General features: G+C 46.8%; 4 protein-coding genes across 4 annotated transcripts; 2 read left to right on the top strand and 2 right to left on the bottom strand.

Annotated features, from left to right (window-relative positions):
• Positions 1 to 927: 927 nt before the first annotated feature.
• Positions 928 to 1261, top strand: N7446_010715 (uncharacterized protein; the record flags this gene model as incomplete). Its single annotated transcript, XM_058519458.1, has 2 exons — positions 928 to 1154; positions 1228 to 1261. The coding sequence occupies 2 exons, from the start codon at positions 928 to 930 to the stop codon at positions 1259 to 1261; spliced, it is 261 nt and encodes an 86-aa protein (XP_058368296.1).
• A 2475-nt stretch (positions 1262 to 3736) lies between these two features.
• On the bottom strand, positions 3737 to 6375 carry N7446_010714 (uncharacterized protein; the record flags this gene model as incomplete). The annotated part of the gene is made up of 3 exons (XM_058519457.1): positions 3737 to 4437; positions 4490 to 6287; positions 6346 to 6375. The coding sequence occupies 3 exons, from the start codon at positions 6373 to 6375 to the stop codon at positions 3737 to 3739; spliced, it is 2529 nt and encodes an 842-aa protein (XP_058368295.1).
• A 1891-nt stretch (positions 6376 to 8266) lies between these two features.
• On the top strand, positions 8267 to 9339 carry N7446_010713 (NmrA/HSCARG family protein; the record flags this gene model as incomplete). The annotated part of the gene is made up of 3 exons (XM_058519456.1): positions 8267 to 8482; positions 8527 to 8853; positions 8920 to 9339. The coding sequence occupies 3 exons, from the start codon at positions 8267 to 8269 to the stop codon at positions 9337 to 9339; spliced, it is 963 nt and encodes a 320-aa protein (XP_058368294.1).
• Positions 9340 to 11720: 2381 nt separating this feature from the next.
• N7446_010712 (uncharacterized protein) lies at positions 11721 to 12428 on the bottom strand (the record flags this gene model as incomplete). The annotated part of the gene is made up of 1 exon (XM_058519455.1): positions 11721 to 12428. One exon carries the CDS (start codon positions 12426 to 12428, stop codon positions 11721 to 11723), a length of 708 nt encoding a protein of 235 aa, XP_058368293.1.
• Positions 12429 to 13822: the final 1394 nt, after the last annotated feature.

Raw genomic sequence — 13822 nt, 5'->3', positions numbered from 1 at the left:
CAGGGGGCTTTTGCCTTTCTTTCCCCATCACCTTCTTATTTTCGTTATTTAATTTCCTTTACTCTTTGTCTGTCTCTGAAAAGCCGGAACCCAAATCCGTTAGTATTTAATTTGCCTCTTTTGGATTTTTCTTATTTTTTTCTCCCATTTTCCTTTCTTTGTTTTCCTATAATTTTATGATTTTATAATTTCACTTTTTTTCCTAACCCGAATTTTGAATCTTTACCCCTCGCCTTGCTATGTAGAGTTTGTATACAAAAGGGCAGTGGACTCGCTTCTGTCGAGATGCACCCCCAGGTCTCCGGAACGACAGATGTGAGGCATGTCCTTAGTAACAGCGAAAATGTCCCTTATGGATCGCCAGCATCTCTTGTCCGTGATTTGTTCGCCGAAGGACTATCTTCACTGTGAGATATAAAATCCGTGCATGACACCTTGACACTTCCTGATGTTATCAAGTTACGACGCGGACTCACAGAAACGAGTCGGATGCTCTGATCCTCACCCTCTATGCGGTATTTGCGGTCTATCACTGCCTCAATAGAGGGAAGGTTTATCGACGGCCTCACAAAGGTATAATTAAAGCAAATCTCAGGATGACGTGAGCTAACGTACCCCAGCCCTAAAACCACACATAGTTTCCGGTACTCTTGAGCTTATCATGTACTACAGTGACTTGCAATGTTCCTTAGCAGCAGTCGTCGCATGTCTTGTACATTCTGTCACATCCCTCATATTGGTGGACAAGCTGCCGAATGGGCACCCTCGGTATACACGTGAGACCCCACGATGAGTAAAGCTCTTCCTAGGAACGACATTAATCACACAGCAATAGGCCCCTCCTATCAAGCTGGCTCGTACATGCGGATCGCACTCATATTTCGAGCCTACATCAGAAAAGGTCCGATGGATTACCATGATGCTATGATGCCGCTGCACGGTTTCATCTATACCCGAGTCATCCTGTTTGTCATCGGCATAATGGGACCATCTGATTTTCTGAAGGATAATATCAATGACCCCATGGCCTACACTTTAGCGGTGTTCGGTGCTGCAACCATCTCCGTCAGTCACATGAGCAGTCCTTGGGCGGTTACCTGGTACCTAGGAACATTCACCCTAATCGGGATCAAGAACCGTTGGAGCTCAGAACCGTATGTCTAGGCCTACGTCTTCCATTCATTGCTAACAGCAGGCGGTAGATTCATCGAAAAACAGCTTATAAAGTCTGCGCCAACTCAACTTCAAGCTAGCCGGATGAAGGAGAAAGCTTCTGAAATCGGAAATCTGCCTGCAGACCGGCTCGGACACCTCGTGATGAAGGTTCTAGCCTGCCTTGGCGTACTTTACCTCAGGCTGATGAGATATAACTCAAATTGGTATCCAGGGGCGGTATCAATGTCGCTCACTCATAACTCACTGGCTTCAAGTTTGGTACCGTCACTTGTATCGCGTGGGGTGCTATATAATACACAAAGCGTGAAGATATAGTGGGCATGATTCATCGACATGATACATGTTATTCACCCTGTACTTAGGTCAGCACAAAGCTATGATGGTCTTCTATCTCTCAATCAGTGACTCGTCGCCGGCGTTTTAGGAATCTCTTACGCCGGATACCTCGAGTGTTTATAACTATAAATTCCAACTCTCACGCCTACTTCACTTTCAATGTTGATTAGTAAAATCCAGCTTAATCAGTAGTAGCATATTTCCACTCGAGGTCAACGTGCATCGGGCTCAATATAATGGGAGAAAATCAATTGTACGAAATTATTTCCTACAAGAGGGCAATATTAGAAATACGAATCATGATGTGAGGTAGAGCCACTCCACCCTTGAGAGATCCCCCGTCTGTCTATGCGTGTATATCCCTGTAGGCTCATATCCTTTGGTGATGCCCGTGCAATTGCAACCAACGGATGCTTTAAGCACCGAAGTCCCATAACAGAATATATACAAAACTGGCAAAACCGACTTTACGACTCCCACTGAGATCCGACGTTTGAATCTTATTGAAAGACCCACTATGTCAAAGAAAGTAAGGAAAACGATATTTTATTATCTTCTTTTTTGGAACTCTATTAACTATACCCTACAATATGAATGTGGAAGATTCTGTGACCAAACTTGGAAGCGGCTCTGTACTGAAACCGACCACAGTAAAACAATTCTTTCCAAGTCGGGCGACAATATATAAGGAGTCAATCTCCACCATAGAATCACGTCCCCCATTTTGATCTGATCCCCACGGTAAACTTTTCTCTATGCTGTCGCTTGAATGCTTTCGTTTTTGCCATCGGCATGGGCAAGTGCCGCGAATTGCTAGTACGATTTTGCCCCCGACTCTCAAGCATTGACGAACAAGTCTCAGGACTTTGATAATGAAGGCGTCCTCCATATATCGTCTCTCAAGCAGAGCGATTGCCTTCGGAATGACGACGGCCAACTTCTATTATGTTCCAGACCATTCCTGCTGGTCTTCCTACCTTGATTGAGCCAATCGTTAACTTCTTGACATATAAAGCGGAGGAGCAGCCTGTACACATTGCTTCGTACAAGCTGGCGCAACTGAGTAAATTGATGGGGTGATATATACGGGGCCTTCGCGGCCCTTGAACTACCTTAAATGCTCGTGCCTCAATAAATCTGGGAGCACGAAGGCAGCCTCGATTGGATTGGGTGATTAGAAACCTAAATCACGTATATTTTCGGTTATTGTTCTGACCGTCACCTAGTCTCGGTACTTACAACCATATCTTCCTACAGTCTAGCTTGTGGTCGCACCACGGCGACTGTTTCGATATCGACCCCCGCCCCAGCGAGGTCTTCGGCAACTCCTACATCGGCAAGACGTGCCTAGTTCCTTTATTATACCAAGGTAGCCCCATGAAAATGGGCTGTGCAATGGCCTATATACAAGGAGCGTAATACGCAAATTTCCTCTGGCTCGGTCAGTCTAAGGGTCAGTTATAACAAAAGGACGAGGTGATAGGCTATATAACTAATGTCATGAGCCGGTTCTCTACGTGAATGCCGTGGGTACTGCTAGTCGTAGGTCCTTTGACGTCTCTCGCGGTTTGGCTTTCGTTTCCTAGGCTTGTCTACATAACGTGATCCTTGCAATTCTGATAAGGTGTACGTGTATCTAAGTGGATTACAATGCTCTAAACGGTATGTCAGGCGAGTGTGGGCAACTACATACACATTGGAAACTGCATAACTAAGATAGATACCACTAGGTTATAAATAGAACGCTTGACTGACATCTTGCATTGCACCTTGTCGAGAAAGTAGATACCTATATATTCTTTTTCTAAGTCTCCAGCCTATATGATTTTAAATGATTCAAGTTCCAGCTGCTTATCTAGTATAGGCAACCGCAATAGATAAAGCCTTGTTACGCTTAACGACCCGATCTAAGTTGATTATGTCTTTCTCCTTACATATTTGGTCCAGTTCTTTCTGCTGAAGTAGATGACTCCCAAGCCGATCCTAGATGATCCAGATCGATATAGAGGTAGACATAAAGAGACAGAAATCGGAAAGGAAGGAAGGAAGGGAAAGGCCCAGATCAGAGCTGATCTGTGTTCAGGACGACGGTTGGGTATCACAGTTTACCGAAACCGAGTCGGGGACAGGCACAGTCATACGTGTATGTGTGTACAAGGGCAGGTATTGTGACTCGGATCGAGATACCGTTTTGCCGAAAGACGGGAGTGCGGAGGGATGGCGCTTAGTAGGCGATCTTCTCCTCATGGATGGGGGGCTGGCCCTTGTCCATGTTCCAGCTGATCTTGCAGTTCTCGTCGAGCCAGGAGTCCTCGTCCGTGATGGGGATGACGCGCATTGTGTGGGCGACTTCCTGGCTGCTGACGCCGAGGGCGTCACGAGGAATCCAGAGGAGAGGAGGCTGGGCGGTGATGGAGGGGTGTCTGTAGGCATCACGCTCGGCCTCGGCTGAGTACGTGGGCATGATCTCCGTGGTGGGGACCAGCTTGCGCATTTCGTGGTAGCTGTTGTACCGGTCTGGGCGGAGGAACTTGGTGAAGATGTTGGCCTTGGGCGTGGTGGATGGGGCCGCCTCTTCTTCGACCTCGAGGTTCTTTGGCAGGTAGTTGAGAAGAGGCTCCATGGCGCCGTTCATCGAGATGTGGTACAGGATGACGAAGACAAGGAAGATGATCTCCAGGATCAGAGGAGCAATAGCAATCTGGTTGAAACCGGAAACCATGGCAAACAGACCGATCAGGCAGATCATCAGCAGGTAACAGCCAACGGTGAGATGCTGCAGACCACGGATGTAACATCTGCCCTGGGTGTCGATGTTTGCGTTCGACACGTACAGGAGGTTGTACCGGTAGGCGAAGTAGAAGAGGTATAGACCGATAGTACCGAAGCCCATGACCAATGGGGCAATGCAAGAGTAGGTAATGCCTATGAGCAAGTCAGAATTGCATCAAAACAAATTGTACAAGGGCAAACTTACCAACAACCGCCAACAGGGTGACCCCAGGGTAGACGGTACCCCATCCAATGCCAGCCAAATTCGACCAACGAGTGTACATCTTACGGGGAGTGCTGTCCAGGAACTTGCCTAGAATCTTCCCGAGGACCAGAGGAACAATTTGGAGCAAAGCACTGGAACTGAACGACAATCCTTGGAGGATAATGTAGGAAACGTAGAAGTTGGCAGAGAGAGGAATCTTACTGGCCAGCAGCGAGACAGCCGAGGACGGGTTGTTGATGATGGAAGTCACAACACTAGTGGCTGCGGAGGCGAGCGTAATGACCAGGAAGACCTGCACAACCTGGAAAGCGAAGAACCAGTTCTGAACGGTCAATTCGACGGAGGCAGCACTGGGATCACCACCCCACTTGGCCATCCGGCGAAAAATGATAGGAACCAGAGAAATGAGAATAGACATCAGGACAACGGGCAAAAGCCCAGTAATAACACCCTTGATCCATGAGGGGACACTGTTAATGAAGCTCAAGAAATGAACCTTCTCAATCAAAGCGTTAATGTTGGAGATGGCACCAACAGCAGCAGTTGGGATGGCCCAGAAAATGATCAAAACACAGACAAAAGCAATGGTAGCGGCATGACGACCGAGACGCTCCCACCACTTGATGCGGAGGTTAGCCCAGATAACCTGAGTAGGGTCCAAGCCAATATAGCGAGGGCTCATGTGCAGAGGGAGATTGTGAGCGACAGACTGGTAAGAAGCCTGGGCATCGGCCTGGTGGTAGAATTCAACAAAGATCGAAGAGACCAACCTAACGTCGCCAGCACGGTGCTTAGCCTGCAGTTCCTCGATTTCAGGGGTGAGACGCTGAATTTCGGCACGAGCCCAGTTGATAGTATCGACCTTCTTGCCGATCAGCCCCACGAGGCGGTGAGCGGGACGGTCCTTGGCCTGGACCCAGCGAGCAGCGACAGAGCCAGTCTCATCATCGAACTGGCTATCACCAATCTTCATATCGGGGAGTTCAGCCGAGCCCTGCTTCTTGAGGACCTTGTTGCGGGCCTTGTTAGCCGTAACAATGAGCTTGGTCTCGGCACCCTCGAGCTTCATCGCGGCGCTATCACGCTCCTTGACCTTCTCCTCGAGCTCCTTGGTATCCGCAGCGACCCAGACATTCTTTACCTTATCGCTGCCGAACATGGTGCGGACCCTCTCCTTGCTCAGAAGATCAGGAGTCACCGCAGTGAACAAAACAGTGCGGGACGAAATGCGATTGGCATAGGCAGGAGACAACAGGTAAGCTTGGCGCAAGTTGACATAGAAGATGTGCTCGCGGGTAACCATGAAAAAGATGAACGCAACGAAGATGCAGGAGATAAAGCAGTGCGCAAAGTAGTGCGCATACGAATTCTCGCCAATGTTGGAAATAGACAGCAGGTTCAACTGGGTCTGACCACCACCACCGGTAGCATTGACGGGCCACAGCACAGGGAAAGTCATGCAGCAGCCAACAAACAGCAGGACAGAGCACATCTTTAGGAATCGGAGCAGCAGATAGGCATCCATCGAATGGTGCTGCAGAACGTATGTATCGGGAAGCTTGTACATAGCCTTGATCCAGTCCACCAAGCCGGTCGGGGTATCAGGGGTGCGCTCCCAGCCTCGCAGGTATCCAATGTAGGTTCGGGGCATGTACATCCTGCGATGGGTCCTTCGCAGGATGATGAATAGAATTACCATCACGGCGAAAGCAACTAAGGAAGGAACGAGAGTTGTCACCAATCCTGACGCCGAGGGCGACACAGTCGACGGGTCTTCCTAGTTACCAGTCAGTAAAGCATCAGCTTTGGCGACCAGACACACTTGCCACGCGAACCGTCAACCGGTGAAGACCGACGTCGGCCATTGTGAAGAATCAGATGTTACAGTAGACGGTGTGGATTGTATATTCGAGAAGTCAATTCCGTGTATGTCGAATGGTTTGAGTTTTGAGTCTCCCCATGAGTATGGAGAAGGGAAAGAAAAAGACGAAGCGTAAGGTTGCCAGAGAGGTATGTTTTACAATAGATCTGAACCTACGTAATTGGAGCACCTCTCTAAGGAGATGTGCCCCATTAGGAGGTTCCTGGGTACGGGTATGGGAGGTAGGGTCATCGACTTCAGCGTATACAATATGTGACGGTATTGTAGAAGTGAGCGCTGGTCTTTGTTTAAACAAGCAGGAACTTCTAACGTTAACGTACATGATGGACCGAATATTACTTTATCAGATGAATAGAAAAGAACTTTTCAATTTAATCAAATTAAAGAATTGGAGCGATAATTCTCCATATATCTCAACGGTTTCTTGGATAGCCCAAATAAAGACTTGCTTAAAAACCACATCCATGGACTGATTTGATATAGTATCTTCCTTGCTCAGGGCGTTTGCTGGTGTGGGCTACGGACTATTCTCACCATAGTTCTTCTGACCTATGTCCTTCCCACCACACTTTCTCTGCAGCCCATCCAAAAGAACGGCCAACAGGGAATGCAACTTCGAGCCTGGACCACCGGCCGATACCCATTATTGTCAGTCCAAGGAGGGTATCCGATGTCCTCCATTGACCAATGCTTCATCCCAAGGCCCGAGAACGTCCTCCGACCAAATACAATACACTGTGACGCCAGGATTTATCAACTTAAACCCTCTCCAGTTCTGGCTCGTGTACAATATTTTCGTGTTTCCCGAGCCACGGCCAAATACCCAACGAGACTGGGCCGTAAAAATCCCAGGATAGTGCTATGACCCGTGTAACAATGCGATGGAGGCGGCTGTGTCAAGCACCAAGACCCAGGAGCTATGCTCTCCGACTTCTCCATTCCTCGTGTCACACTGCGCTTGCGAATCCTGTGTAGAGTTGGACTCGGGAGTGCGCACTTTGAGTTCCGCTCTTCCGGAATTCAACAATTTCTTTTATTGTGAAAGATCAACCAATGTTACGTCGACACTCCAACTGCACTCGGCTACATATGGCCATAGGAGGAGCTTTTCGTCTGTGTCTCCCGCCTTTTTAATTTGACTTTGTTTTACTATTCAAAGTTCGAGAGAATTTTGATACCATTCTCTTACTTAGGAACCAAAGTCCGCCCACTCACGCCTCGTACGTCGTTTCAATGAGAGTGAATTAATAAATCTCTTTACGCCTTTCACAAGTTGTCTTCTATACTATAACTTCTCAATGTAAGAGCCATTATGCAGTTCATGCGATCAAACAATATGTCGACAGGACGAGTTGTCCATGTTGAGGCAGGATTCTATCAGAGACTCAGAGTAGTAGGTTCTGCAGCAGTGCGTCAGACACACTGTGTCTTACTAAAGTGGCCCATATAAATTAGTGGAGACTTTCACGACTCTAGGCCCTATTTCGGGTTTTATTGTATTTTCAATAATTTTATTGCCGTTTCCAATATTTCTACCTGTATTTTCTATTTCCAATTTTTCTTTTCTTTTTTTTTTCTTTTTGTATTTCATTTTTCTATTTCTTTTTCATTGTTATTCTTCATTTTCCTGTTTCATATATTTTTTACCTTTTATTTTCTTCTCTCTTTTTCTACTACTGTATTTCTATTATTTCTTTTTCTTTGGCTTGTTATATATTTGGTTTTTTTTTTTTTTTTTTTTTTTGATTTTATAAGCTTCCACGGTTAGAGAAACAAAGGCTTGTTGTTACCATATAAAGACACAACCGTTGCCTATTATTGATTTTACATCAATCTCCGCAGCGCATCACATTGTAGTTCTATATCAATTGAACATGTCAAAGCTTTTGACTGTTATCGGTGCCACTGGAACCCAGGGTGGCTCTGTTGTTTCTGCGGCTTTAACATCCGGAAACTACAAGATCCGTGGTGTGACTCGTGATATCAACAGCGATGCATCAAATGCATTAATATCGAAGGGTGTCGAGATGGTTGCAGCGGATTGGAATGACGAACAAAGTCTTGTCGAAGCCTTCGAATTAAGTCACCTGGTGCACTCTTTACATCAAACGGACTGGCTAATTTTCAACAACAGGGATCATACGCGATCTATGCCGTAACTGATTTCTGGGCTAGCTTTGCGATACAAGACATCAAAAATCCTATCGAACTAGAAGCTAAGCAGGGAATAAATATGGCTGAGGCCGCTGCTAAGACTGCATCCCTCAACCACTTTATCTGGAGTACCATTCCAGACAATGTTCGGATTTCAGGAGGAAAGCACTCTGTGGCACACTTTGAGGGCAAGCTCAAGGTTGACCAATACATCAGAGATAAAGATTTGCTGAGCAAAACAACATTCCTGTGGGTCGGTTATTACGCCACAAACATCGTTTTGCCTATGATTACTCCCAATCTCCTTGTCAGTATTACTCTTCCCCAATTGGCACATCTTTCATAGATATTGAGTTGCGCAACTACACTTCAGAAAACATCTGGAAAATATCTCCAGCTTCTACCAGTCCCGGAGGATTGCCCCATCACCACCGTGGGTGATCCTAGAATCAACCCTGGTATCTACGCACTGGCTATCTTGAGCCAGCCCGAGCTCACACTACCTGGCAAAATTGTTCTGGCAGAGACTGAGACTAGAACAGTCCGAGATATACTGAACATTTGGGCAGAGGTTTCAGAAAAACCTGCCGCGTACGCAGAAATATCGATTGAGCACTACGATAACCTGTGGCCAAAATGGGGTCGTGAAATTGGGAAGATGCTCCAGTTCTGGAATGAAGCGCGCGAGAAGAGCTGGACCTCAGATCATCCTGTGTTGACCAAACATGACCTACGAGTGTCTGGCTTGGTCGGTATGAAGGAAGTCTTTGCTGGGTTTGATTGGTCTTCCTAAGCCTTAAGCCTGCTTTGGCCCGAGGAGTGGTATGGGCCAATGTAATGTATAAGCAGGTCTTCCGCGTGGCGGTACCTCTTGTATAGTTTGTTACAGTGGAATTGAAAAGTGTAAAACGAGTGACTAAATTGAGCTTTTCAGTGCGAGTATATAGCAAGTTCCCGAGGAGGACGATATTAAATCCACGACACCTCCTCAATCGCACGAATACCTGCTGTGTTCAAGCTTACCAGGCTCTGTGAGCTACACAAACTGCCGTAACGCAATGTGCCACAAGGCGGCTTCCTCTCCGTCTCAAAGCCGAAAAATAAAGAACGAGACAAAAGGAGCGAGAAAAGAAAGCGCAAAGCATGAGGCCAAAGTGGCAATGTCACTCCCTCCAATCGTGCGGTGCAGCGTATTTTGAGAAAGTTGTATCCATGCGCAACGGGAGCGTCTACGCATAGAAGTGCCAAGAACTACCCTATGGGTTGTACATGGTTCCTGAAAAACTGGATGTCCGTACCAACAAGATTGTCACCGACATCTCCTGCAATGAACATGGGTCCGGCAGCAACAAGAAGGCGATCATTCAGTGTGTGGATGGCGAGAACTTCATGGCAGATCACGTTGTGTTTCCAGCTCCGCTGAAAAAGCAAAGCATCAACTTCCGGCCTCCTCTCCCAGACTGGAAACGTGGCCAGGGGTGGCATCGAGAAGTTCCCAAAGGCGTGCTTCATTTTCTGAAAAGGTTTCTCGGAGATAGTTTCGCTCAACCTCATCATAACCAGATGCTTCTAGTGCCTTATCTAGTTCTGTAGGTTCCGTGTTTGTTTTTGATCCCAGGAATAGTGAGTAACCGCTAGCTTTGTTTGAAAAAACGTACTGATCCACAGAGGGGTGTTTGGTAAGAGTTAAAGTATTGGTGGTACGGTACAATACTTAGGGCAAAAATGGTTGCCGGGTTGTTATACTTGGTCATTGGGGGTTTCATTATCGCGTCGGGAAAATAAAGAAGGGGGCGGTTTTAGCTGGGACAGCACGTGTCCAGCACGTGTCCAGCACGTGACACAAACAGTTGGATAGTGTTTGGTTCCGTACCATAGTCGCTTACCACAATTTGCCACGGTGACCTTGGTGCGGAACAGAAGGCTTTGCGATGGAATATGCCAAAGGGTATACTTAATTTTGTAATTGGACTTGGATTATGCAGGCTAGAGATATTATAATATTATTGAAATTTTATTGTATTGGTCTGCTACTAGGTGATTCATTATCATGGCATTGTCTTTCAAACTATCTTAATTATGAGCGGGCGTGGTGGGAAACGGTTGTGATAGGATGCACGCTATTTTTCTAGTTCGAATTTCCCTCCTTTTCCCTCATTTTATTTTATTTTATTTTATTTTATTGTCTTTTATCATTAATGCCTTCTTTTTCTTATTTTTGTTTTTTGAAGTCATAGATGAATCTTTCTTGAATTGCTCCGTATGAAACTTATCTCTGTGGACTTTCCCAGACCAGTAGCTAGAGCGTGCTTTCTGATTTATTGTTCTGATGTTCAAGGCTTTGCATGGTAAGATAGTTAATTCTTTTCAATGTTATGGGTTACTATCGCTGGATATGTACCGTGAAATTGAATAGTAGTTCAGCCACCGTTCAACATTCTTCTCATTGCAGGTTTCACGTAACCTACAATTCTGACACAACAAAAAGCGCGCGATGCTTTTGATCTCACCCCAGTCCGCTTGACGATGTAAGTCTTTTATGGCAAGTATCTCAGTGAAAGCCGTAGTGCGGTCCACTAACGACACATCCGTATGGCAAGCGTTCCCATTGGAAGTGACATTGATACATCGGAGCCGACCGCGAGGATCACCCATTGCTTTAATACAATCCGAAGGTAATTTAATCATGACTAAGCCCACGGAGAAGTTCGAAGAAGAGTATGGTCGTAGTAATTGGAAATTGGAAGATGGAACGATGATACCATAATATAGTGCTCCCGCGTTCTCGGACCTGCGACTTTGAAGGTCTTATCACGTTCCTAGGCCATTTAGTAACCTTAGTAGCTGCAACTTACAAAAGAACCAAAGCGGCTCTTCTCTAAATCTAGAAATTGAAAAGGTAAATGGGCATGTAGAGCACGTGACAAGTGTCATACAATACACGCTACCCTAAATTAGCACTCCAGAAAGGAACTAGTGCAACCAAACACGGGTATAAAATGATTTGGACAAAGCAAGCCTTTTAAGTGGAATTTAGGCTCGAACTTTTACCATTTTCGGAAGGTCTCTGTCATAAATATTTCACTACAGTATCAGGGCAACTTGCACTGTGTTAACAGGGTTGAACAAGACGTTGATAATTGTAGGCATTTGTTGCTTATTACAAGAGTAGGTTTAGTCAAGTGTGTAGCGCTTCCCTAAAGCCAGAGGGGGCGTGCAGTCCTCAGGGCCTTGCCGAGGAAATTCCCACACGGTGGCTTCTGTCAACGTATCATCAAAGGCGATCACAGTATGTTTACCCGCCAAGGCAATGCCGTGCCAACCCTCGTATTTTTCTCCGAGTCGGTAACTTCTGACCAACCTGCCCGCCTTTGACCAGAAATTTACAAGTTCCTGTCCGGTGGTCACAATATAGGTGTCCATGACAATGGCAGCGTCGGAATCCGTGCGCCAGATAGACTTGGCCACCTTGCAGTGATAGAACTCACGTTGTTTTGCTCCGTTCGCGATGATCGTATACTTGCTAGCAAATCCCCCAGGGACCTGCTCCTGAGTTCGAGTCACATATGTTCCGTCTGAAAACGGCCCAATCCGGGCCACATCGGACTCTTGATCTTTTGAATGGGTTTCAGTATATCCGAAAAACTTGCTCCGTTGGTCGTTTGTAATCAGGTGAATTCCATTAAGAGTGGGTCGATCTAGGTAAGCCACATCCTGGACGGAATATATGTGGAGCTTGTGGATGATAGGCCCCTGAGGTTTCCTCCACGTAAGACCCTTCCACACGTAGATCTTAAAGTCAGTGAAGAGTGCGATGACCATATTTCCGGCTGGTGATGTTATTAAATCCTTGACCATTCCACCGCTTGGTGAACCTGGCATACTGCGAGACTCCCGAAGAAGAGTATCCCACACCTGAAAGGTCATCTCTCGGCGAGACAAATGGATTACTAGACTGCCTGAGATATGCCACTCGGGCTCCAATGGATACTTCGGGTCCCCTATATGACAAAGCCGTGTGAGTCTAGACGGACGTTGACCTATTAATGACCAGTCCGAGACTTGACGCACAACAACGTTATAATTTTCGATCGACCCCGTGCATCTCTCGTAACCGAAACAGAAATTTCCATCGGTGAAGAGGATCGGTTTTAGAAGCTGTGGCTTACGATGGAAAGTCGGTCCGCTCGGCCATCTCGTAGCCGACATCGTTGCTTGCGCCTCGTTACTGCGTAAGGTATCGTAGTGAAATGCGAGGTATTGGCCATTCGGTGCTATAGTCAGAGTGGAAGGACGACACCCTTTGAGTCTATGTTTTACTGGGACTGGCACGCCCTTTTGGAGCACCGAAAAGTCGGGATATATGGTTATGGAATTACGCTGCACTGGTGGACTCGCGAGATGAGACAAAACGGTTTCATCCAGGCATTTAGCGGCGCGTTCGTGAGTTGCTAAGCCGTTACCGTAGGACCTCGGTTTTAGAGGGCGCCTGCCAGAACCATGTTTCTGAACACGACTGTCGATACCTCCCACCTGCGGCTGAAGAGGCATTAGGGTAGGCACAGAGAGAACTTTAGATGGTTTCGGCTGTTAAGGCAGCGGCAGCGAAGATGCGATGGAAACAACACTCAATATTTATAAATGATCTGTAATTGGGAGTAATTTTGTGGCTTTTGATCCGTGGCCGATATATATTTAGAAGCGCGTGAGAGCCGGAAAAGGCTTGGTGGACGGTTCACGTGGAATTCCTTCACCTACATAACTATTAGGCACAGTACTAGTAAATAAAACATACGTTGCTAGCCGACGATATCTCTGGGTTTTAGATGAGTCCGAAGACTAAGCTACAGGCTGATCCTGTTCACCATCTGGGTCATCCCGGGCTGCGTCCCAATAGGATGAACAAGGAGGCGAAATGAGGCACGAGCTTGGGCAACATAAAATTAGCGCTAGCACCACCATACCCTAAAATATTCTGTCGCTTAAATGTCGCTACTAAAGAGTCAATGTCCCTGTGAGATGGATATCTCGGGCGCTTTTTCCGACAGAGAGAGAATACGGGCTTGGCTGCAGCACCTAATTCTGTGCCTCCACATCCCAGCACACTGAGATCTCGACGTGTGAACTCAAAACCAACGTCGGCGCGCTTCCCTGGCTGTACGAGCTGCCTGGTGAAGCCACGTAGAACCTTGGCTGGCCCTCCAGGGATCCCGAAGTAAAGCTGGGGTACCTCGGCTCCTGGTGTTTTCAATGGTCAAGTGACTGTGGCGACCACG

The sequence above is a fragment of the Penicillium canescens genome (genome assembly GCF_028828765.1).
Source record: "Penicillium canescens strain IBT 15451 chromosome Unknown utg000007l_segment0_segment0, whole genome shotgun sequence".
Taxonomy (NCBI): domain Eukaryota; kingdom Fungi; phylum Ascomycota; class Eurotiomycetes; order Eurotiales; family Aspergillaceae; genus Penicillium; species Penicillium canescens.
This window is presented reverse-complemented; position numbering and strand designations above follow the sequence as displayed.